Raw genomic sequence first — 24,384 nt, forward strand, 5'->3', positions numbered from 1 at the left:
CTTGAAAAGGAGTCAAAAGCCACAATGATTCTTTGCAGATACTAGTGTGGATCCACAAGCTTCCAGGTAATAATACACCATATCCTTTTATCTTTAGTGAAAAACTTAGCTATGTTTTCTCTTAACCCTTAGTACAGTAATTGTAGACAGAGAAAGAGCTTCTACCATGTACCAGGCATTATCTGTACATTTTTGCAATACTTCATTTTAATTCATTTTAGTTTAATCCTTACCATAACCCCACATTGTATAATATTATTTCCATTTGATGGATGAGAAAATTGAGCCTCAGAGATATTCATTAAGTTGATCAAGTGCACATAGCTAATGGGCAACAGAGCTGGGATTCAAACACGGGATTCTTTTTTTTCTCTCATTTCTTTTTTATCTGTATATATTCATGAGGTACAAGTGCAATTATGCTACATTAATATATTGCATTGTTGTAAAGTCAGGGCCTTCATTGTATATATCACTGAAGCAACACACATTGTACCCACCAACCAACCTCCCATCTCTACCCACCTCCCACCCTTCCACCCCTGAATCTCCACTGTTCATCATTCCACACTCTGCTTCTGTGTACATTGTTTAGCTTCTACTTATAAGTAAGAATGTGCAGCATATTTGTCTCTCTGGATTGTTTCACTTAAGATGATGGCCTCTAGTTCCACCCATGTTGCCGCAAAAGATGTGATTTCACTCTTGTTTACTGCTGAATAGTATTCCATTGTGTATCTATACCACATTTTCTTTATCTAGTCCTCTGCTGATGGACACTTAGGTTGATTCCATATCTTTGCTATTGTGAATAGTGTTATGATGAACATATGAGTGCAGTTATCTTTTTAATATATTGATTCCTTTTCCTTTGGGTAGATACTCAGACTCAAACGTAGGATTCTAAAGCCTGTATTCTCAGACCACTCTTAGAGGCCATATAGCATATGAAAAAAATGCACGAAAAATTTCTTATACATGATAGGGGCCCAGTCATTGTTCTATGGTTATATTGTTATTTATTTAATATATAATGACTTTTATGTTGATAATTATATTAACACACTTATGTATTACATTGTATGATTACAGAATATATTACATATTAATTAAATGAACTAATTATATTGTTATTTTTAGTGGAAAGTTCACTAAACTTGGAGTCATATTATCTGAACCAGGTCTTGGCTCTGTTATTTACTAGCTCTGCCAATATTCCAATCACACGATATTGTCATTCATACGCAGGACGCCTGCCACATTGTATAATAGTTGTTCAATAATTATTTGTTAAAAAAAATGAATGAGTAAAACAAATGAATGAGAAATTGTTAAGGTCCTTTTCAGGTTTTGAAAAATAACTCTCATTGTGATGAACCTACATGAAAAATAGTTAATGCTCATAGCAAAAGTTAATTGTCACCACTGTCTGAATGAGAGGAGCCCTACATCACCCCGTTTCTTCTACAGGGACCCCCTGTGGTACCAATGGGCTTGCACAGGCTTCCTTGCAGTGTCTGGTTCTTGGCATTTTGCCTGGGATTTGCCTGCCACTTATTTGTTCCTCTTCTAAGGCCTATTACCCCCCCTGGCTGAACTGAAGACTTTTACTTGGTCCTTTAAATGAATCACTGCTTATTACCTTATCGTTGCAATGCTGAAGACTTTGTGAGAGGGTATTAGGAGACAGGAAGGACTGTGAAGGCAGGGATATCTGGGATAAGAGGCGTTATTTAATACTACTGTCCTTTCATGCTTTATACTCTCGTATTATCCTTTTGTACTGTATCCTTTTATACTAACAAATGAACTGATAAACATAACTAGTAAAAGTGTGATTCATGGAGCCCTTACTGATACCAGCCACACATTCAAACTTTTTGTACTAATCCTGTTACGTATCTTATTTAATCCTCCCAACAGCCTGACAAGGTAAATGACATTATTATCCCATTTTACAAGTAAGGAAAGGGAGGTTTAGAATGGTTAAGTTACTCATTCGATGACACGTACTTAGTGGCAGAGATAGGACTGGGACCCATTCTGTCTTTCTCCTATACACATATTGCCTCTTGTAACAGACTAGAAAGAAAAATAGTTCAGAAAGAGAAAAGACCAACATAATTGGGTCTCTGCTTTACTTCCACCTGTAATTAAAATAAAATTGAAGCACCTGGCTTATTTTGAGCTGTGCTTTCCCATAGTAGCTCCTAATACCTGGGTAGATGCCAGTCCTAAGAAGAAGGGATCCTTTGTCAATTAGAGTGCCTTACAAACTGCTGTTTATGGTTAGGAATGGCAGACTAATGAAATAAAAGCTTATCTAGCGTAGGCTTTGTAAGAACAACAAGAAATTATTGCTGTTTTTCATTCTTGTGCTTCTTGGGAGGTAAATATTTTTTTAAAAGCCAGTCCCTATTTTTTCTTTCCCTTTAAAAGCCCACTTAAGAAAGATAATATGTTCTGGCAAAGATATTTAAAACATAACACTGTTATTTTAAAAAATTCAAGGTCATCCACATAGGAAGAGAAACTCTAGACACAGTAACATACCTTCCCTTGTCTGTTCTCTGTGGGGAACTTGTTTCTGAGGTGGGGAATTAGGGAGTGAATCTGTTGAACTGCCTTGACCCCTTTTGTCTGGCCTCACAAAGAGTTTGGAGTTTTTTGGAGACTGTGTAATTGGTCGCTAAGTTTCCCTGGGCCTTTGTGTTTGCACATGAATCTGAGGCCCTGGTGAAAACAACCCAGCCTCAGGGAGATAAGAAGAGGCTGCAAAAACCGAGATGGTGAAAAAGCATGCCAGAAGACTGGACGAGGCGACGCTCATATTTAGGCTTTTGCTTTCACAAGGACCTGGGCAATAGAAATGCAAAGCCAAGGGGCACAAAATATCACATAAAATCTGCTTGAGATTTTCCACAAACGCACACTTTCCTGGACTTTTGGGCAAATGCTTCCCTCCTGTGGTCAGACAGTAGAATACAGAGGAATGGAGAATTTCAACCGGGAAAGGAAGGTGAGCAGGAAATATGGTAATTCATTTTTATATGTTTTCTGAAGAGCTTTTGGTTGATGAAAAACAAAAACAAGAACAACAACAAAAAAACTTCTTTCCAAACAAAGAAAAAGAAAACAAAGAAAAAGAAAAAGAAAAGAAAAGATCTTTTCCAAACAAAGAAAAAGAAAAGATCTAAAGGAAGAAAGGAAAGAAGTAACAAAACAAACAAAAAACTAGGAACACCAGGCGCAGTGGCTCACATCTGTAATACTGGCACTTTGGGAGGGTGGGTGGGAGGATTGCTTGATACTAGGAGTTTGAGACCAGCCTGAGCAAGAGCAAGACCCTGTCCATCTCTATAAAAAATAGAAAAATTAGCTGGGCGTGGTGGTGCACACCTGTAGTCCCAGCTACTCAGGAGGCTGAGGTAGGAGGATCCCTTGAGCCCAGGAGTTTGAGGTTGCCGTGAGCTGTGATGATGTCACTGCACACTAGCCTGGATGACAGAGAGAGAGAAGGAGGGGGAGACCCTGTTTCAAAACAATAAGAACAAAAGCCAACCCCCTACCCCCTACAACAAAACACAAAAACCCCCTATGAACGAGAGCAAAATAACTCTCTAATAAAGTAGGCCAGTTTACCTATTCCTACCTTCCTGGAGCCTTCTCTGATTACCCAAACAAGAAGTGATTCCTCTTTCCACAGTCCAATACATAAACAACTGACTTAGAATAATTTAGCAAAACTCTCCTGGGCACTCGGACCTGTGTGCAGTGCTGGGCATTGAAACCTGAAAAAGGCATATTCTTTGCCCTCAAATAACTCAGATTTAACTGAGTTAAATTAAATTCTAAGGGGGGGGGTTAAGTGGAGAGGGACAGAACAGGTAATTTTAATATACATGGTACATGGTAATATAGGTACACACAATGCTTTGGGAGAACAAACAAAGGATATTTTGCCCAACTCGTGAAGTGGATGATGGTTAAGCTGAGTCTTGGAGTAGGAGTAAGATTTATCCAGGTGAGGAAAAAGAGGAAGATCATTCCCAGCCATAAAGAGCATCAAGCAACATCCAAAGCATGAATTCAACCTGAGTCCTGCGTAACTACCAGCTCTTCTGATCTGCCATGGCGTGTGTGTGTGTGTGTGCTGGCAGCAATGGGACATGACAGCACAAGGCTGTATTAGGTAAGTACTGCAGGACATAGATGGTCATGCCGATGGGAGAGCTTGGTTTTCTAGCCCTGTGTTAGAGAAAACAGTAGCCATGTGATCAATTTGGCTACAGTATCTTAACTCCAGTCCTAAAGCCCATGTTTATGTTAAATGCCTAGTTCCCATAAGCATTTGAGCGTTAACTGCAGTAGGCAACAGGAAACCAAGGAGGAATTTTAAAGATGAGAACAACCTGGTATGATTTTCACACTGAATCCAGCTGAAAACAATGAGTAGGTTTTATTTAAGGGGGCCCAAGCTGGAATCAGTTAATGTAACTAGAAGGCTGCTGCAAGACTTCGGGTGAAAAACTCTTAGTGGAAGTGATGGACAATAGATGATAGATTGGAGAACTAAAATCAATAGACTTGTAAAGGATTGGATGTAGAGATGGGGGAAAAGAAGGAGAGGAGAATTAAGTTCATGAATCCACCATGATTCCATCCAGCATCTCTCACTGAGTTGGGAAAGGTAGGAGAAGGAGCAGGTCTGGAATGGAAGATTAATGAGGATATTTAGTGGCTTGTGGAATCCTTATGGATTTAACCATCCTGCATTGCCTTCCACTGCATTGTTTTGGCTTTATCTGTCTTATTTTACTGAAAGTTCATTGAGAGTGAATAGAAAGAATTGGCAAGATGCCATGATTAAATTTTAGATTTCTTTTTGTATTTCAAAGCAGTCAGGGCAAACTGGGAACATACTAAATTGTCTCTTATCATAAGGGAACAAAAATCTAACTCCTGAGGTGGTGGTTACTTTTTTGTGGAGTTTTCTCCTCCTCCTTCTAAATTCTAAAAAAAGTGTAAAACCATAAAAAATTCAGAGTGGTGAGATGAGAAGAAATCTATATACTACCCTTGATGTAGAGTTTATTTCCTGACATTATACTGATAGCCCAGATTTGTCTCACCCTGTCTTTCAAAAATAGATAAGAGTTCAGTTTAAAAAAAATCCTATCAACAAAGCAAAATAAAGTTTTAAAAAATGCATCTTGTTTTATTTTTATATAAACTAAAACACCAGAGGTTCATTGATTCCTATATTAAATACATAAATTATAAAATAACCATTCATAAAACTTTACATACAATAAGTCGATTCCAATCTCTACGGTAATACATACAGTACATGTACATGTTTGGTGTACTTCAGAGGATCATTCTGGTGAAACTCAGTCAACTGATATTTTTCTTTCATTAGTAAACAAGCACTGAAGCAGTATGTGGAGTCATGCTAATGAGATGGACAGGAAGAACCCCAACTGAGGCAGTGGATTGGATGAAAGCTCTAAGAAATTGGGCCCCTGGCTACATTAACACAGTAGACACCTGGGGGAATATTGTAATCAGACACATGAGCTCTCTACTTGAGTCCCCACAGAATTGGATCTTGAAAGTTAAAACATGCATGAACCCTTCATGGAATGGGTTTTTTAACCGATAAAGATATAGGCCTTGTGGCTAATATTAATACTGTGGATTGTGATAAACTTTCTCTTGCTCTTCCAAAAAAAAAACCAAAACTCAACAAACTGATCAAACAAAAACAAACCATTTGCTAGTTTATGAGCTTGAGTCATTGAAAAATCAATGAGTAGTCTCTGCCTTAGTCAGCAACGGGAAAGAATAGTAATGAACAGAGAGGGCAGAGAAGGAGAGAGAAGAAGTAGGCAGGGAGGGGAAGAGCACAGATACTAGATGCCAAGCAAAAAACGTGAGTTACCCAGCAGCATTAGGGGAAAAAAAACGTCTTTAAATCCTCCATTCTAGGACAGAAGTACACATTTAGTAAGCGCTCACACCATCACAGTATGTACAGAATATGTATGTGTATATATGTACATCACACATTTATAAAAATGTTTGGGTTTTGATCTGCCTCACTGTGGGAAGTTGTTACAGTAAATGCGGGATTAGACACAGTCTGAGATGTCGGTCAACAGAGGTGGTGGATGTGATGAAAGGGCGCTGGGGATCTGCTTTTGGCTGGGAAACTGCATCATCCACTCTTGCTAGTCTGTGGGGTCCTGATTGTAGGCAAAATTGGGCTCAATTGGACACCACTCCCACCCTGTAGAAGTTTGCAGTAACAAGGATAGAGATATAAGCATGGGTACAAAGACCTCAATGCAGAAGAAACCAAAAACAGAAAAGGAAACCTCACCACATCCACCACCTGTACCTCTGAGTTTGAGACAGCAGGTTGAATATGGCAAATTGTAATCTTATTTTTGCTACATCGCCCCTTTAAGTATATCTGTAGTAATTCTGGTTAAACATTGGACTTGGACTCTCAACAATAGAAGATTTATTTAGGAAGAACTAAACTGCCAAATGAAAGACAGTAAAGGAATGTCAGTCTGCCCTGCCCAGTTCTGAAACGAAATCATAGAATTTAACATTTGAAGAAACCTTACAAGGATTAACTCCAACCCTCCATTATGTCTGAATCCGCTTGCCAATATGCATATAATTCAGTCTCAAGACAGTATGTTATACAGAAATGACATGACAGCTTTCCTGCCTTAAGACCTAGAAGTCCACTTAAAGAAGGGCTTGGGTTCATCCTGAAAGCATTAACTCATGACATAAAGTCATCTAAGATTTGTTTTGATTACTTATCTTTTGAAAGCTGTATTGAACTTTTTAAATATAGTAGATAAATCTGAATTACTAAAGTGTGAGAGTTAAGCTGCTAAAAGCCATGATTATCGGAACTTTGTTATAAAAATTTCACAAAGAGCAACAAGCAATGCAACCCCTAAACTACACAGCAAATTCTTATTCTGTCCTGTGTGTGTGTGTGTGTTCTGTGCCACTTGTTGACAGATTGAAAGAATTAAATTAAATATTTTAAAAATAAAATGCCTATACTATTCATCTATTTTGATGTAACAACACAGATGATCCAATTATTTAAACATCAGCACAAAACCAACGAACATTCTTTTTACAGTTTCCATGAAAGCCTAGGCAGGTTAAAAAGATGTGCTTCATTTTAAAACAATAAACTTAAGAATTACATTGAAGACAGTGAACATACGAATTATACAATGGGTTTACAGAAAAAGGCAATAAATAGGCAAAAGAGAACATGTTTGTCAGAGATTTATTTAAAACTAAAAACAAAGTTGAAATAAAATACTGCAGCAAAAATTATTTGGCAAACTTAAGTTCTTCTATTACTAGAGGAGAACACATGTTCCCTTTCTATTTCAGTGAAGGCCCGTGCCCTACATGTTGTCTCTTTCTTACAGAGTTGGGAAGACCCAGGCTACCTGCATGGGCAGTTATTTGTGGATTGAAAAAATAATCAAAGCAAACTCTATTCTTCTACCCCTAAACTGTTGGCAATAATATAATTTATATGACATAAGTTAAAAGGAATCCTAAATTTTTCCAGCAGATTCTTTTATTTCCTAAAATAAAAGTTGAGAGGCATTAAAACAAGTTGGATAAGGCCGGGCACCATGGCTCACGCCTGTAATCCTAGCACTCTGGGAGGTCAAGGTGGGTGGATTGCTTGAGGTCAGGAGTTCGAAACCAGCTGGAGCAAGAGCGAGACCCCATCTCTCTTATAGATAGAAATAAATTAATTGGCCAACTAGTATATATAGAAAAAATTAGCTGGGCACGGTGGCGCATGCCTGTAGTCCCAGCCACTCGGGAGGCTGAGGCAGAAGGATTGGTTGAGCCCAGGAGTTTGAGGTTGCTGTGAGCTAGGCTGACGCCACAGCACCTACTCTAGCCTGGGCAACAAAGTGAGACTCTGTCTCAAAAAAAAAAAAAAACCCAAAAACCCAAGTTGTACAGCCAATTTAGTGATAGATGCTTTTTAGTATGGTAGTCAAACATAGTGTGTTCATTTTTTCCCTTCTCATGAAAATTTTTGTGTCCTGAATAACTATGTAAATTGGGGCTTTCACTTATCTCAAACTATCTTTAATAGTTATGTTTATTTTCCAAGGGCTGAATACTTTATTAAGAAAAATTAAATAAATGAACCCTGAAGAATGCTGTTCTGATTACTGCTAACTCACTGGCCAAATGTGTCAGGATAGTTCAGATGGAGAATTTAAGAACTAGAGTGGGGATTATTTGCTCTTTTTAAGAAGTGGAGCTACACGAGACGCCCCCATTATCAAGACTTTTTTTTTGGCATTGCTGAACATCCTCTCTGAGGGAAGCATTCATTTGGATACGGCCCATTTCCACGGATCCATGAGAAACTGGACCATACATCTACAATTTTGCTAATGTTTTTATAATTATGAAAATGGAAAACAGAGAGATGTGTTTATCAAAATATTTAGACTTATCCAATGATATGTTAATTTTAAGGATCACAAGGAAGACTTGTGGAAATATTAGTTTAGCCTACAATACAGAAAAATTTATGAATCTCCTGGATCTTCAAAGAGAAAAAAAAATCCTTCCTTTTGCTTTTGCCTTAAACACATCTAAAGCTGCTTAGATGGTTGTCCTAGCTATTGCTCTCGTACGATTTTGTGTGCATACAGTACAATATGATTTATAGCAAATAAGGTATATGATTAAACCATACCACTTTTGCAAATATTCTAATCATTTAGAAGTAGTCAGTTCTCAGATATAAATTTTAACCTACACGTTTCTTGGTGGGAAAAGCAAAATGAAGGAAGGTATGTTTGCTGAAGCAGATGGAGTATGGGTTTGCTCAGATTGGGCTCTGGAATGGTAAGTGAAGAGCAGTTGAAGAGAAAAGTCTGAGATATGGGAGAGCAATGTATCCTGTTTCATATTTTCTGACTCAAGTTTGCTAGGGTTGGGTCACAGACACTCCAGAGGCACCCTCTTTCACACTGCCTGCACAATGAGCCTACCATTCATATTTGATCTGAAACCTACCTAGTTGAGCAAAGAATCCAGCAGGACAGTTTGTTTCATATCTTTCCAGTAGGACATGTCAGCTGACCCTCCCAAAGGGAAGAGATAATCAGTTTAATTATGTGATACAGCCAGTTCACTCCAAACCTTCATTTCATGGTTGGCTCTCCTGTGATAAAAAGTGGTGTTTGGTAGGATGGCATGCATATGAAATCAAGAAAATCTAGGAGATGCTTATCATTGAAATGACATACACTTCTATCTCATTCAATAGCATGAGATGATCTATTTGCTATAGATAATTAAAGATCCTGGCTATAGATCTCCAATCTTTATTGCTAATAATGTCCTAGGTAAGTTGATGAGAAAGCTTCAGTGCTGCAGTGCTTAGATTTAACCAAATTGAAGCACTATTTTATTACACAGGGGAATCTTTTCCTCACCAACATAGGAAAGTCAAATAATACAGCAGTTGTAACAATTACAAAGCACTTTGTGCTATTTTAAGCACCTCTTGTTCCAAAATTGCAAATAAAACTTCATGAAAAAGCATTTAACCCCATTTTGCAGATGAGGAAACTGAGGCACAGAGAGGTTAAGTGACTGGGCCAAAGATACCTGGGTCAGCAGTAAATCTAAGAACAGAAAGTGGGACCCCAGCGTTCTAGTTTTCTTGTACATTTCTTCAGTTATTGTTCTGGCTTTGAAAATTGCCAGTGCTAAAACCGAAGGACAAGATTCTGAACCCACATATGGAAAGATTGTGTAGCATTTCATAGAAAGAGTTTCTGGCTCCCTAACACACATTCCCTATGCATGGGAATTCTAGCCCCATAAATAAAACATTGAAAATTTGAAAAATTGAGGTGGTTTTGTTATCTACAGTAAATGAGGTGTAAAATTAGCTTTCCACGAACATATATTTACTCTCAGAGCTGAATCCAAGACGTAACTTAGGAAAAGTACCAGTCGTCTAATTGTCTCTGGTAGAAAATGACCTTATTGGTAACATAGTGTTATTTCTATATAAAAAAGTAGAGCTATCTTGTTGCTGTCAGCTGTCTGGGAAAGAATGTTATTACTCGAAACAACAAGAGGTCAGAATGCTCTAGGCATATCAGGATGCTTTTAAAAATAATCATTATTTAGCTTACTATTCACATCTCTGTGGTAAACCCGACTGTTGATAGAAGTTTACTTATCACCTCTATTCTGTTTTTACCAAAATCATATAGCATATTCATTTGCAGCAATTTTTAAGCAGCCACTTGAAAATCAGTATTTTGGAAATTGGAAGATTCAGAGATGCTCTCTGGCCCATGTTCCCTATAGATGTTCTAAACAGAACTAAGTCAGGGAGCTTGTGATTTATAGTATCGTCTTCTTAATGTTCAACATGAATGAGATCAGTCCATTGGTGGAGGAACGCAGATGTGATAGAAGGACAGGAAGCATCAAATCTGCTTTTATTTCGTATGTTACATTCACCCGGGTCCTCTGACTTGGTTGCCAGTTTAGTTAGGGCCACTGTGATCCACTTCTCTTCTGTCATTGTGGAGTGAATTCCATAAGCTCCACCTTTTGCAGAAAAACAAAATGGAGTGGGCTTTTCTTCCCATTCACATTGCAGATGTCTCTGTTCCTGAGTTTAAAATAATCATAAAGACAGAAAAGCAAATCCCTGTAGTAAGAAACCAGACTTTTCAAATGAAACATTTTATTGTAAATAGCTCCTCATAGGTATTCCTCGTGCTTCATTCCCCACCCACCCTTGTTTTTTTGTTTTGATCTTTTAAAATGATGTTTATTATCAGGACTAGTGTTTCCATGGGGTGTGGTGTTACATTAAAATGACCCCCCTGCACAGCAGGGGTTGAATGTTTCATTGTAACTTTGGTTCCATGCCCAAGACACATCTTTGCTTGATCTGCTGAAACTGGTTCCATTGCTGAATTTTTTTCTTTACACAATATATGTTAGTTCTGTTCTTCTGGTTTGACATATACATGTTTCATTAAATGCAGCATATATTGTAGATTTTCAACAGGGTCATGTAGGAACTGTCAAGTAAGAAACCTTGAATAATGGCTTTAAAATACATAGTTGTAGTCCTGGCTACAGGGTAGTTCTTAGCTTTTGATCTCCCTCTCACTGGTGTAAACAATTTTGCCATCTTTGAAGGTTTAAAAATCATTTGCATTTCTGGGGTCTTATCCGTGTTTTCGGTTACTCTGTAAAACAGAGGAAAAAATTCTTTAATTATCATTTCTGTTAATAATGGAATCATAAGAAAACAAACTTTTTTTTAAGGAAAAAATATATTTTTTTATTCTTTGCCAACTCTTTGAGCTGTCTGATCTTGTGCAAGTTACATAACATCTCTAAACTTGGTTATTTTAATTTTAAGTGAGAAGACAGACGTATCTATTTCAAGGGCTGTTGAAACATAATGCATACCAAACAATTAGCAGTTCTAGTCTTATAGTAAGTGGCCTGAAATATTAGTTATTATCATGATTGCTTTTTTCCTCTGGGGCCTTCCAAGGTGATGCTTTAAGGAGTTCAAGGGTCCTCATGTCCCAAACTATCAATTTGAGGTGTTATATTAAAAACAGGTCTGCCCATGCCCTTCAATAACTTACTTTTATGTCACATTTCTTCCCCAACAATTGTAACCATCGGCACATTGTCTCCACCCTAAAGTCTTGATTGGAGGACTCCCTGGGAATTCTGCCACAAAGGTGTCTGGTTTGCCCAGAGATGTCCCTGAAAAGGTGCTAACCTGGGGCTGTCCCAGTCAGGACTTCTAGCTCGAACAGAAGAACACTCTTTTAAGTCCGTATGTCTGCTTTTTCACTTGGATAGAAGTCTAGGTTATAACACTGTCTCTTCCAATAAAAGCTGGAATTGGCACGGAGGATGTGCTTTCATGTCCTGCTGAAGGACATGGTCTTAGAGTCTGAATGACATAGATAGAGAAAATGGGATTTTCATTTTCTTGCTATATGTCCAAGGACAAGTTATTTAACTTTTCTAAGCCTCGATTTCCTCATCTGTCTGTAAAATAAGGATACTAATTCTGTAAAAGGACTTTAGTATTATCTCAGAAAGGGTGACCGAAATCCAAAGTGGAGGAAAGGAAGGCGCTCAGTACCTGGAAGATACTTCCAGTCTACCACACAGAGGCAAATTAAGATTCAAAGAAATTCTTCCTGTGAGTGCCAGTCAGATATATTTGGGATGCATTATTCACAGAGCCATTTTGCTCCCAAGACTAGGTTAGACTAGGGTGACAGAGTGACATAGTCACAGAGGCAGACCTGTGGGAAGGAAGGGGAGTGGTTGGGGTGAGAGCGCACCGAGGGAGTGCGGGGAAGGTGCCAAGAGGCATGAAGAGATTGGCTGTGCGTGTACCGAGGGAGATTTACTTTCTAGTGCTCAAACACAGACTTGGTCATCTTGCCTTTTCTACCTGAGCAGAGAATTGAAGAGGGATGACAGGGCAGAGACAGGGGTAGTAGTTTAGTTGTCTCCCTGCCCATACTTCATCAAAAGGCACCTACTCAGCAAGAAGCTGTGGGTTGTATCAGCAATGATGAAAGCCAGAGAGGCAGTGGAAGAGGGTGGGCCTTGGCCAATCGGGGAATAGCGCAGGCAGTAGGCATACTCTGCCCAGCCTTCTGAAGAAGTCACACATATGTCCCCTGGAACGGCCAGCTTATAGGACAGACATCAAGTGCCGGTTGGTAATAATAGCCAGAGAAACAGCCACATCACTGCCAGTGGAGTTGAGAGGCAGGATCCCTTTCCCTCTTCCTCCTCCCTGTTCTCCAGACAGGCTGAAGCCTTGAAGAGGGAAAGAGGGGGAAGAGGTTTTCTAGAGCCAGACCATGGACAACTCCTCCATGGGGATAACTGGCTCATGCCTAAGACAGAATAAGTGAATAGATGAGATTTAACAGAGCCTGAGATTGAATCTTTAAACTGAGCAGGACTTTTGAGCATTCAAAGTGACTAAAAAGTTGGGGAACCAACCTAAGATTTAATTAAAGGGTGAGAGAGGAAAATAAGACAGAATCTGAGTGAAAGCCGTGATTTGAGAAAAGAGATCAAGTTCATGTTTACATCCCACCCTGGCTGAGAGCACAAACAACTAGTTATAAGTATAATATTCTCCTACTCCTTGGTGGTGGATCTGAATGTATCTATAAGATTCTTCAAGGGCTATGTATTTGTGTGTGTGCGTCTGTATACATAAAATAAATCTAAACACAAGAAATCTTTTAATTGCAAACTTTGACTTTATATGCTATCAGAGATCAAATCCTATCTTCTGAATCAAAGCATGCATGCATCACTTCTGCCTATATCAACTGAGGTAAAACCCATCAGTCGAGTAAATGCATATTGGTTTTAAAAATTAATGGACTTATAGGCAGTCCCTTAGAATGTTAAATTTGTATAAATTGAGGAGTGCCTGTAAAAGGAGCTACTGTTTCTGCAGTAAGGCCAGATTTATTCAAATTGGCATTCTGAATAACTGCACAGGGGTTATCCAATGGCACACAGAGGTTCTTTTTCATAGGGTGCTTAAACAGTGCTGAGCTTTAGTTTCATCCTATGTAAAACAGCAATTGTAGCTACGATTTCTGAGACTTTACTCCATGCCTCCAAACGCTAAGTCAACGAGTACAGTGATGTTGCTTCTGATTTGTAACTCTAGTATCTGTAAGGGCTCCAACCATCCAACCAGTTATACCATCTGGAAACCAAAGGGCCATCTCTGACACCTTCCACTCCTTCAATCCTCATTTGCAATTTATCATAGAGTATTCAGTAAATGGTAGCTATCATTATTACCTACATTTACAGACGAGGAAACTGACACTGAGAATTGCTAAGTAATTGTCCCATGAAAATCCTCATGGGGAAGGCAGATAATAATGTTGAATGAAACCTAACTGAAATCAGAGGCTCTGAGGCGGCTTCCCTGATTTTCCACGGAGGTGGGAAGGACGAATGGATATTAACCAGTCAGTGGTGGTGTGGGAAACGTGGTCTTGTTAGATGGAAGCACATCTTGAAAGGCATGATTCAAGATAGAATTCTTGGTATGTCCTAGAACTTGGAGTTTAACAAGCCTTTCTATGTGCTAGGTACTGTCCTAATTGCTTTATCTATATAATATCACTCAATCATCAGAAAAACGGTGGGCGCTATTATTTCCTAACTTTTTTGCACTAGGAAATTAATATTTGGAGAGCACTATGGTTTGAATGTTTGTGTCCCCTCTAAAAAAAATTCATGTTAAAACTTAATCCTCAATGTAACAGTTTTAAGAGGTGGGGCCTTTAGGAGGTTATTAGGCCATGAGAGCAGAACGGATGGGATTGATGCCTTATAAAAGGGCTGGATGGAACTATTAATAGCTTGGCTTTTTTTGCCCTTCCATCCCTTTAGCCATTAGAGGACACAGTGTTTGACCCCTCCAGAGGATGCAGCAGCAAGGCGCCATCTTGGAAGCAGACACCAAACTTGCCAGTGCCTTGATCTTGAACTTGATCTTGATCTTGAGCTTCCCAGCCTCTAGAACTGTGAGAAGTAAATGTCTATTGGTTATAAATTACCTAGTCTCAGGTTTTTTGTAATAGGAGCACAAACAGACTGAGAAAGAGAGGTATAATAGTATCTATTTTGCAGAGTTGTTATATTAGTCAAAAAGTATTTATTGATTGTTGGCCATGTGCTAGGTATTGTGTAGGTATTTGGGATATAAGGGTGAACAAAACATATATGATCCCTACCCTCATGAAGCCTATACACAATGAGGAAGAGAAACACTAATTAAAAATATATATATATATACGTACATTTACCTAAATGTATGTAAAATTTGTCCAGGAGGGAAATTGAGAAAGACTTTGCTGAGGGAATCACAACTGAGCTGAGAGCTAAAGGACGGGTGAGTAGGTGTTTACTAGATGAAGTGGGAGGGAAGTGTTCTATGACCGAGACGGCTTGGGCAAACCCTGTGGCAGGCAGGAGGCAGTGTGGCCCATCAAGGGAAACTGGAGCAACAGGAAGCCTGAGAGACTGTCTGTGCTTAGACCATATGGGGCTTTGTTGGCCACATTAAAGAACTGGGACTTGATCCCAATGGTGATGTTTTCCCAATATAGGGAAAAGATTAGATTTGGGTTTTAAACAACTCACTCTAACTGTTGTGTGGAGGATGGGTTTTAAGACTGTCTGTAGCAGAAGTACTGAACCCATTTGGGAGTCTGTTCCAGCTATGGGCAAGGGGGAGAATGCATTTGTTTTATGTACTCTTTCCTTTGTTAATGCATGCTTTAAGTTAGTCTCTAAATGATATAGGAGGAGCAAATCAGATATGTTATCTTGCATATCATTAATAGCATAACATTACTATGCTAGCCATGGCTCTAATCTAACACATCACAAATCTCCTTTCATGTTTAACTGCCCAGCTTGTTATTCATTCATCCATCTGCCCTTTAGTCTGTCAATTAAAAATTTATTCAGCACCTAGTAAAGATAAAACACTGTTATAGACATTGAAGATAGTATGACGAATACAACATAAGCCCTACTCTATGCTTTATTAATAGCCCAATTTGTGAGCCAGATAGGAAAACAATTTTAATGCCATTGGATAAAGGCTAATGAATAAATTTACATAAAGAAATGAATTATTAACTGGCATACAGTGATTCATCTTATAGACTTTCCTTAGCAATGTAAAACAATAAGGAGTGAAATTCTCCTATTTTAGACAACAATTATAGTAGAGATTGGTCATGTGGCCATTTGTTTTCACCAGGCTACCTGTAGGCATTGGTGGAAGGACGGGGCAAAAAAATATAAATGCAATAAAAAGTAAACATTTGCATATTTTAACAGATAATTTATAACCAACCAAGTCTGGCTGTTTTTATTATACAGTTTTAATTTTTGTTAAGTTTTTTTTTCTGCATCAGAACAATAATACAGTATTATGTGCCTTTCAACATTTTTTATGTTACTAGACAGGAAGTCAAAATATTGAGCTGTCAAGTTCAAGAATTAATAGTTGACACTAGAGAAGTATCATCAAAAATGAACTAGACCAGAGTATGTGGATAAAGAATCATGATCACCTGTTCTCTGGTCTTCCCAACTTCATAATGAACAAAGCTGGTGCTCTCATGTTCTTCTTTAATCCATCCCTGCTCAGAAGAGGAGGATTTTCAATGGGTCATTGTAACCTGGATATAACAACTAACCTGGTGATAGCTGTTTTTCTACTCCTCTCATTTTCTTCTTTCCTTTGTCTCCTCGGGTAATTGTCTTTTGTGGAAGAATTAGTGTGTTAAGGCTTGAATCTGTCCCGCAGAGAGCATATGTTGGATACTTAATCCCCAATGCAACAGTTGGAGGTGGAGCCTAATGAGGTTCTACCTCATTAGGTGATTAGGCCATGAGGGTGGAATGAATTGATTAGACATCAGAACTCCAGATTCTTTGGCCTTTGGACTCTGGAACTTGCATCACTGACCTCCTGGGGCTCTCAAGCTTTCAGCGTTGGACTGAGAGTTACACTTTTGGTTTTGTTGGTTCTCAGCCTTCCGACTTGAACTGAGCCACGCTACCTGCTTCTCTGGTTCTCCAGCTTACAGATGGTCTACGGTGGGACTTCTTAGCCTCCGTAATTATGAGAACCAATTCCCCTATTAAATCCCCTCTCATCTATCTATCCATCCATCCATACTATTGGTTGTCCCTCTGGAGAACTCTAATATAGTGGTATGCTATTATTTGAAATAAACAGAATGCACGGCAGATATCTTCTGGAACTACCTGGATCCCTTGTTTAAGGTAAAAGTCCCAACATAATCCATGCAGCTGAGTGATTTAGTAATCAAGCACTGAGCATAGTAAGAGTGCCTTCTAGGGAGCTTTTTGTGGCTTCTGTTTCATCACTGACAATAATGACAGGTAATTGCTAAAAGAAAAAGTATGAGTCACTCCATTTTAAGGAGGGTGCTTTTATGTATAATTTAAGTTAGTCTTGGGTTTATGAGCAGAATATAAATCATTAATTTAGTATAGAAAAATTTTTTATAGTTATTTGCAGCATGCTTTTACTACCGCCAACAAGCCAGAAACTTTTCTTCCTTACTTATTCCTATCTCTCTCATGTCTACTTTATAGACATAAGCAGCATTTATCCGTTTTTGGTAATGTGGTATTCCCTTATATTATTTAAATCCAGATTATTCCCTGGAAAGAGGAGATCAAAAAGCAACAACTTGTTTGGATGTAGGCTGTAAACTGCTTGGCAGTACAGGATGTTATAATTATGAATTTATATATTTTCAGACTCAGTAAATGTGTTAGCTAACTTTTTATAATAATAGCTAAGAGTTGTTGATTATTTAACAAATTTCTAGGCAATGTGATATCTTTTACATGCATTAAAATTCTCTCAATGCAACACCATACTGTAAATATTTAATAACATAATTATAACCATTTTATAGAATAGGAAACCTAACCTCAGGTAGGTTAAATAAATTGCCTACCATTACACTGCTAGTAAATGGCAGGATTCAAGCATAAGAGTATATTTAACTTCAAAGTTGTGTGTTCTAAACTACTCAGCCATTTTCTGGTATATATTTTATACTGCCCAGATTCATTACCATATTAACTTGCTGTATTACTTCAAAATATCATGATAGTCTTTCATTTAATAGACAATTACTAAATGTCAATTATGTGCTGCTTTCGAGGAAAAATAAATCAAATCTCATATATCCCTCATGGAGTTACACCAAATGGGAAAAGGTATATAGATGAGCGCATTGTAATTTCAAAAGCCAGTAGTTTTGAAGTAATACCACACAAATAGTAGAAGAGGACTCTGGTTGTTGATACCTGCGGACATCAATGTTGCTCGAAATATGGGAGAAATGCCCTCTTTTGTCTGTGAGGCAGGACGGTAGTTAAGGTAGACTCTGAAATGAGGCTGGACACACATCCTAGCCCTGCCGATTGTAGCCGTATGGTCTTGGGAAAGTCACATGCTGCAGTTTCTCCAAATGTAAAATAGGAATAATTGCAGTACCTGCCTCATGGGGGGTTTTGCGAGGATTAAATGTACGAACAGCTCCTGGCATATAATAAGTTTCAGCCATTATTGATGTTAATGTTGAAATCTTCTCATTTTCTAGCTAGTATTTATGATGTTTGATTTTTCTTCCCTAAACCACATGTATTACTGTTACTGAACTTTATTTACCCTGCTTATGTATTTTTTTTGGGGGGGGGGTGAAGTCTGTTTGTTTTCTGATATTTGGCCATTTTTATCCTTTACTAGAGAATCTCATTTCATTATAATTTCTTATTCAATTTAAGAGATTCAGTCCTCTTCAGTGTGTGCTGCCTGGTTGTCACCCTTCTTGCCAGATAATGGATAGTTGCTAGTCTGAGAAGAAAAGATTTTGGAAGAAGGAATAAAGCCAGAGAGTTGGTTACAAGAGGACATAAGCTTTCTGGGCATATCTTTAACTCTTTCCTTATATCAGGTCATGCTAAAGCACTTTTACTTGTCTGTTCCACATCCAGGTAATAGAGCTGATACCCACAAAGGAAATATGTATCTCTTCCTTTGCAACTTGCTATAGGAAATGTTAAATAAAATGGGGTCCAGGAAATATATCTATGTAATATAACTTAATAGGATAAAAGAAAATTGACTTGGACCATGATGAATGGATTTAGAATAGCAGCTAGCTCCTCTTTATTTTTAACAGTGGTATTGAGGTTTGTGGTTTCCATACCTGGCTGAACATCAGAATCACCTGGCATGCTAGTTAAATGCAGACCAGTCCTTGCTCTCTATCCTCCTACCCTCTCTCCCTCTCTATCTCATCTCCATTTCCAGTGATCTGATCCATTAAGTCTAGAGCGGGGCCTGGTGATCTGCATTTTTAAGCATTGAGACTCACTGGCTATAGGATTATTTATGCATGTATTCATGAGCCATGAACTTGGTAATAGTAATAAGACTCTCCTTTTTTTTCCCCAAATTGACATTGAAAAGTCACTTATTTGAAAACAAGATTCAATTTCACTTAAACAGCCTGCTTTCCTGAGTTCTGATGAAGAGAGACTAGACAAAAGTGTTGAAAATAGCAATCATTATTAGCTTGTTAGATTACAGAATCAGAACTTTCAAGCTGAAGGCCAGTTTAAACATAAAGTCATATTTCTTTACTTTGCATTTATAGAAGCAACTCTTTCTGTGTAATGGGAGATTATGATGAGAATACTAAGGTCCACAAATATTGTGACTACCCCAAATAATACAGTTAAGTGGAAAATATTCTTGGTTCCCAGCACACTTTATAGATTCTTTACCCAATAATCACCCAAATGCATTGTCTCTCTTTCTCATTTTATGGCATTTAGGCTAACCAAACCAAGTATGTCTGTTTTTAAAAAACACAGCATAGTAACTATATGCAGCACCCTTCTTATCAAATACCTCTTAGAACCACAGTTTGAGGAATTAAAAGGAATCTTACCTTTAAGAGGCACCTTGACATCAAGGCCATAGAATAAAGGCAAGAGAGAAGAACAAGAATAGAAACAGAAACTGCAGAAGAAAAAGAAGAAGATTATGTAAATCTGAATTTCTGTAGTGCCATTCAGGTAGTACAAAACCTCAGCTTTTCCACATTGCTCAAGTATGACCACTTCTCACATACACCTCAGTTACCTCTTTGTTTAAAAAATCCATACCTTTCATGTATCTACTGACAGCAATGCTGGTGTTCAGCTAACACTGATTCATACATTTTAGAATTGTGAGGAGGTCTTACAGATTATTGGTCCAAACTCCTAATTTTATAGATGAGAAAAATAAGCACAGAGCAGTAAATCAATAGTTTAAGTTCACACAATGTCATGGCACAGTGAGGGCTAGAGCTTAGATATGCCGAGTCTAACTTCATTATGTATCATTGGCTCTGTCTTTCATATACTTCAAGGAGGGTATTTCAAAAACACAAAAGATAGGCCGGGTGCGGTGGCTCACGCCTGTAATCCTAGCTCTCTGGGAGGCCCAGGCGGGTGGATTGCTCGAGGTCAGGAGTTCAAAACCAGCCTGAGCAAGACCCCGTCTCTACTTATAAATAGAAAGAAATTAATTGGCCAACTAATATATATAGAAAAAATTAGCCGGGCATGGTGGCACATGCCTGTAGTCCCAGCCACTTGGGAGGCTGAGGCAGAAGGATTGCTTGAGCCCAGGAGTTTGAGGTTGCTGTGAGCTAGGCTGACGCCACGGCGCTCACTCTAGCCTAGGCAACAAAGCGAGACTCTGTCTCAAAAAAACAACAACAACAACAAAAAAACCACAAGATGATCAGAACATACACTTAATCACTCAAAGCTATCACTATTTGGTTTATGTGGTAGGTTTTAGGACCAAGGTGCAGCAGGGAGAATATTGATATGTAAGGTAAACATATAGTTAATTATCCACAGTGGTGGGACACCTCTGAGAAGGAAATGGACACTCTCAGTAATTACATTGGGGCAAGAGGTACAAACGGGGTCTGCCCTGGGCAAGTGAGGATGGGTGGCCATGCTACTGGTATGAAACATGCTTCTACATCAGTGGGTGTTTCAGATACTGACTGCATCATTTTGCTCTAGCTGTCATGCCTCTGAGATAGACTTTTCTTTATTTGGCTCACAGAAGTTAAATGAAGTCTGATTTGTCTCTCTTTACCAAGAAACTTCACTAGAGAAGCAGATAAATGAATGGACAAACTCATGCTTGTGTAGCACTGGTATATAGCTAACTGTATGTGAATTATAAAAGGTCACAGGTCAGGTCAGTTTTTAAAAGATAACTGATTTCCTTGGTGGTTCACCTTGGCAGAATCAGTAAGTCTTTTGCTTGACTATTACACTCCAGAAGCATCCTGTCGGACACATTTTTGAGTAAGGGCTGTGGCATTGCCATATTATGCATGTTATTTGCATATTTCCTTTAATGCCACTGCGTATGAGGTTCTTTCTTCACTATTGCTAAATTCTACAAACAAGTTATAAATATGGTGCTAGGAGGCATGTATTGGTTTATTATTCTGAAAAGCAGAAATTCTGCCCCTTTTTTTTCATTCCTCGAAGATATAACTGTAGCAGAAGGAGCTCGAAAAGAGGAATGGAAGGCTTCCCATTATTCCTATGAGACTATCAGACATCAGAGCTAACTCTCTGGGCATGGGGAGATGCCCATCACTTAGTAATGAGATTTTCAGTCTCTGCAGTGTAGGGGGCAGACCATGGCATTTGGATTAGACATCCTGACCTGTTGGGTCTTGATTTGCCATAGATTGGTTACCTAATCTTAGGCAAGTTATTTAATTTCCTTGATTGTTTTATTATCTGCATAAAAGAGGATCATAACATCTGCTGTGTCTGTCTCATAGAATAATTGAGAATCAAATGAGACAATGGCAGGGAAATGCTTTGGGTAAGGTAAAGAGCTGGGTACAGCTGAAGCAATTTTGTGTTTGTTGTTATCCCCTGATTCGTACTAATTGTGAGCCTGGAAATGAGCAACAAGGAAGGGATACTGCATGTACCCTGACTGGGTGTTCAAGTACCCCAAGGGAAACAATGAAGAGTCTCTGACATAAGGGATCTTTGGCCTTTTCAGCCTGGCTTGAGGGCAAATAGAACTGAAGTCAAGTGAATAGAAGGTGAGTTTTAAACCTCATCTCTCAGTCAACTCTCTAATCTGAAATCAACTGAACTGTTTTTGAAGTGGTTTAATTTGCTATTATATGTGAAATATGCAGCTTTGATAACTAAAGAGTCCTTATTTTCTGTTCCGGTATATTACCCCTTTATCATAAATGTCTAGAAAGTTCAGACCTGTAAAGTATATTTGGCAAAATTGAGTTGTGAAAAAGTTCATACTGAATTCTGACAGTGAACATAATCTTAATTACCCTGCTCCCAACATTTCCATGGGATTTATTTAGAGAATAATCTAGGGTGGTGACATTAATAGATCTTAAAAAAACCTCCCTCTTTTATTTGTGTTTTTAAACCTCAGTTGAATGAAGACTGAATGGTATCACGAAGTTTTGGGGGCAGAATTGCCTTAACCTTGACTTCCCCTTGAGCCAGCCCAGGGACAGTTTATGAATTAGCAGAGAGAATGGCTAAGATCTGGCCATTCAAAGGTGCAGATAATGGAGGACTTCCAGTATGGGCTCTGACAACCCAGGGAAGCTGGGAGAAATCCCTGCCTTCTGCGGGTCTTCTTGTCAATCACTGGGAAATTAGACTCGGTCCTTGGCTTATTGCACTTTACCTTTGCCTTGTTCAATCCTGCAGAACCAAATAGCCCACTTCTGAAATGAGGGAAATTCAAATTTAAAATTTTGCAGAAGATGTGTACTTGAGGGTTGGAAGTTTGAAAAACTATACTTTTAATTTGACTTACACTTTCTTAGTCTTTCCTAATTTTCATATAAGTGACTTCATTTGTTCCTCATGGAGCCCATGAGAAGAGGTAAGGGCAAGTATTATCATCTCTGTTTCATAGACATGGCTTAGACATAGGAGGTACAGTCACTTACCCAAGGTCAGATGAGTCCCTGAAGACCCACCTGTATAGGAATCTGGGTGAATCTGGGTGCCTGGTGGTCTGGCTACTAGGCCCCACCAACTCTCTCTGACCTAACATATTTGGGTAACTACAGAAGCAATTTGAGATGAACCAAATTCTAACTATTGTCTCGGGAATTGTAGATGGTTTGCTATTTTCTTCTCATGTACCCATGGAAGATACTGCAAAACAGCCCTCTCCTTTTTCAATACAGGGATTTGGGTAGCTACTTCCAGTTGATTAGACTGGAATGCCAGACAAAATCTCCTTGCCATCCTTGCTGTGTCCTGCTCCGGGACAGTCTGGCTCACGGCAGCCTGCTTGGTCTCCTGGCCAGTGTCCTGTCCCTTTTTCAACCAGACACACACTTCCCAGTGCCCCCTAAGAACCACTATATTCAACCCTCTAAAACACTGGCTGACTTGGAAGAAGCAGTTACTCCTTTAGATCCTTCAGAAGAGAGAAGAGGATCTAATTATCATGGATCAACCTAAGTTTCTGAACTTATTGTGGAGGTGAAACTACACAAAGATGAAAGGTCTTTTTTATGAATAATAATGGGAAATATTTTTTTAAAAAGGTGCTAAAAAGAATTTTAAAAGAAAGAGCAAAGTAGAATAACAAAACTCAGAAGAAACTTTTGGAAAGGAAATGAAGAGGAAGAAAGAAAACACTTACAGAAAAAATAAAAATGAACACAAAAGGCAAACATGTCAAGGCTAGGTTACTGATGCCAGAACCTGTCCAGGAATTCTGGTGCCTGATTGAAGGCGAAGGCTATATTTATAGTAGCTACACCGGCCTCTGCAAAATACACAATAACCGAGCAGCTGGAAAGCAAATGCAGTGAGCAAAGCCAATATGACTTTCTGATTGAACAAATAGAGAATAAAATAGATATTGAACTCAACACATACCTTTTCTTCTAAATCCTTTATCTGTCTTTTCTGGATATCTGTTTTATCTTCTAAGTCACGGATTCTCTGAAGAAAGAGAGAGAGGGAGAGAAAAAAAGAAAGCATTAGTGGGTGTTAAGTTGTACAGAAAAATCGTTCACCAAACTAAAATGCAAAACTTACTATAAAAATATGAACATTTGTACTAGCAGATGGAAACATTACATGTACATTTTTCTGCTACCCAAGAGGGTACTGCATGTTTCAAAAATTACTCATACTTGTGGTGGAAAGTCATTGTCACTGATAATATTTTCAAAAAATACTTGCCACCTATTTGTACTGGGCCTATGCCTGCCAGTGCCATCCCAGTGACAGACATATAGATCCCACCGCACTGACATTGGGTGACACTGGGCTTGGCCACGAGGTTTGTTTTGGCCAGTGGAATGTGAGTTGGAGTGAGATGTGGGAATATTACATCCTTGTAGAGAGAGCAGTATGTCCTAGAGCTAGTGAGCAAGAAACAAGCTTTATTGTAAACCATCTGGATTGAGATTTTTGGTCGTTTATTATGACATTAAAAGTGGCGAAGGCTGACTCACACAAATATAAGCAATACCATTGTTCTTTGCTAACCTTTTTTTTTTTTTCTCAACCTTATTTCACAACTGTTTCAGGGTCGTAGAGCCTCACCAAACAGCA

At 38.6% G+C, this 24,384-nt stretch overlaps 1 protein-coding gene across 5 annotated transcripts in view; it reads right to left on the bottom strand.

Moving 5' to 3' along the window:
- Positions 1-4,380: 4,380 nt before the first annotated feature.
- Positions 4,381-24,384, bottom strand: part of JAKMIP2 (janus kinase and microtubule interacting protein 2) — a 147,204-nt gene continuing 127,200 nt past the window's right edge. For 2 of the 5 annotated variants that reach the window (XM_012774189.2, XM_012774186.2), the window contains 3 exons: positions 23,701-23,766; positions 19,677-19,747; positions 4,393-11,318 (listed from right to left, as the gene is read on the bottom strand). In XM_012774189.2, the coding sequence (XP_012629643.1) occupies positions 19,697-19,747; positions 23,701-23,766 (117 nt within the window). In that variant the 3' untranslated portion in view covers positions 4,393-11,318; positions 19,677-19,696. Of the gene's footprint in view, positions 11,319-16,244; positions 23,767-24,384 lie in introns of all 5 variants that reach the window. The other 3 variants (XR_012913981.1, XR_012913980.1, XR_012913982.1) reach the window with 2 other exon arrangements.

This window comes from Microcebus murinus, chromosome 21 (assembly GCF_040939455.1).
Source record: "Microcebus murinus isolate Inina chromosome 21, M.murinus_Inina_mat1.0, whole genome shotgun sequence".
Classification (NCBI taxonomy): Eukaryota; Metazoa; Chordata; class Mammalia; order Primates; family Cheirogaleidae; genus Microcebus; species Microcebus murinus.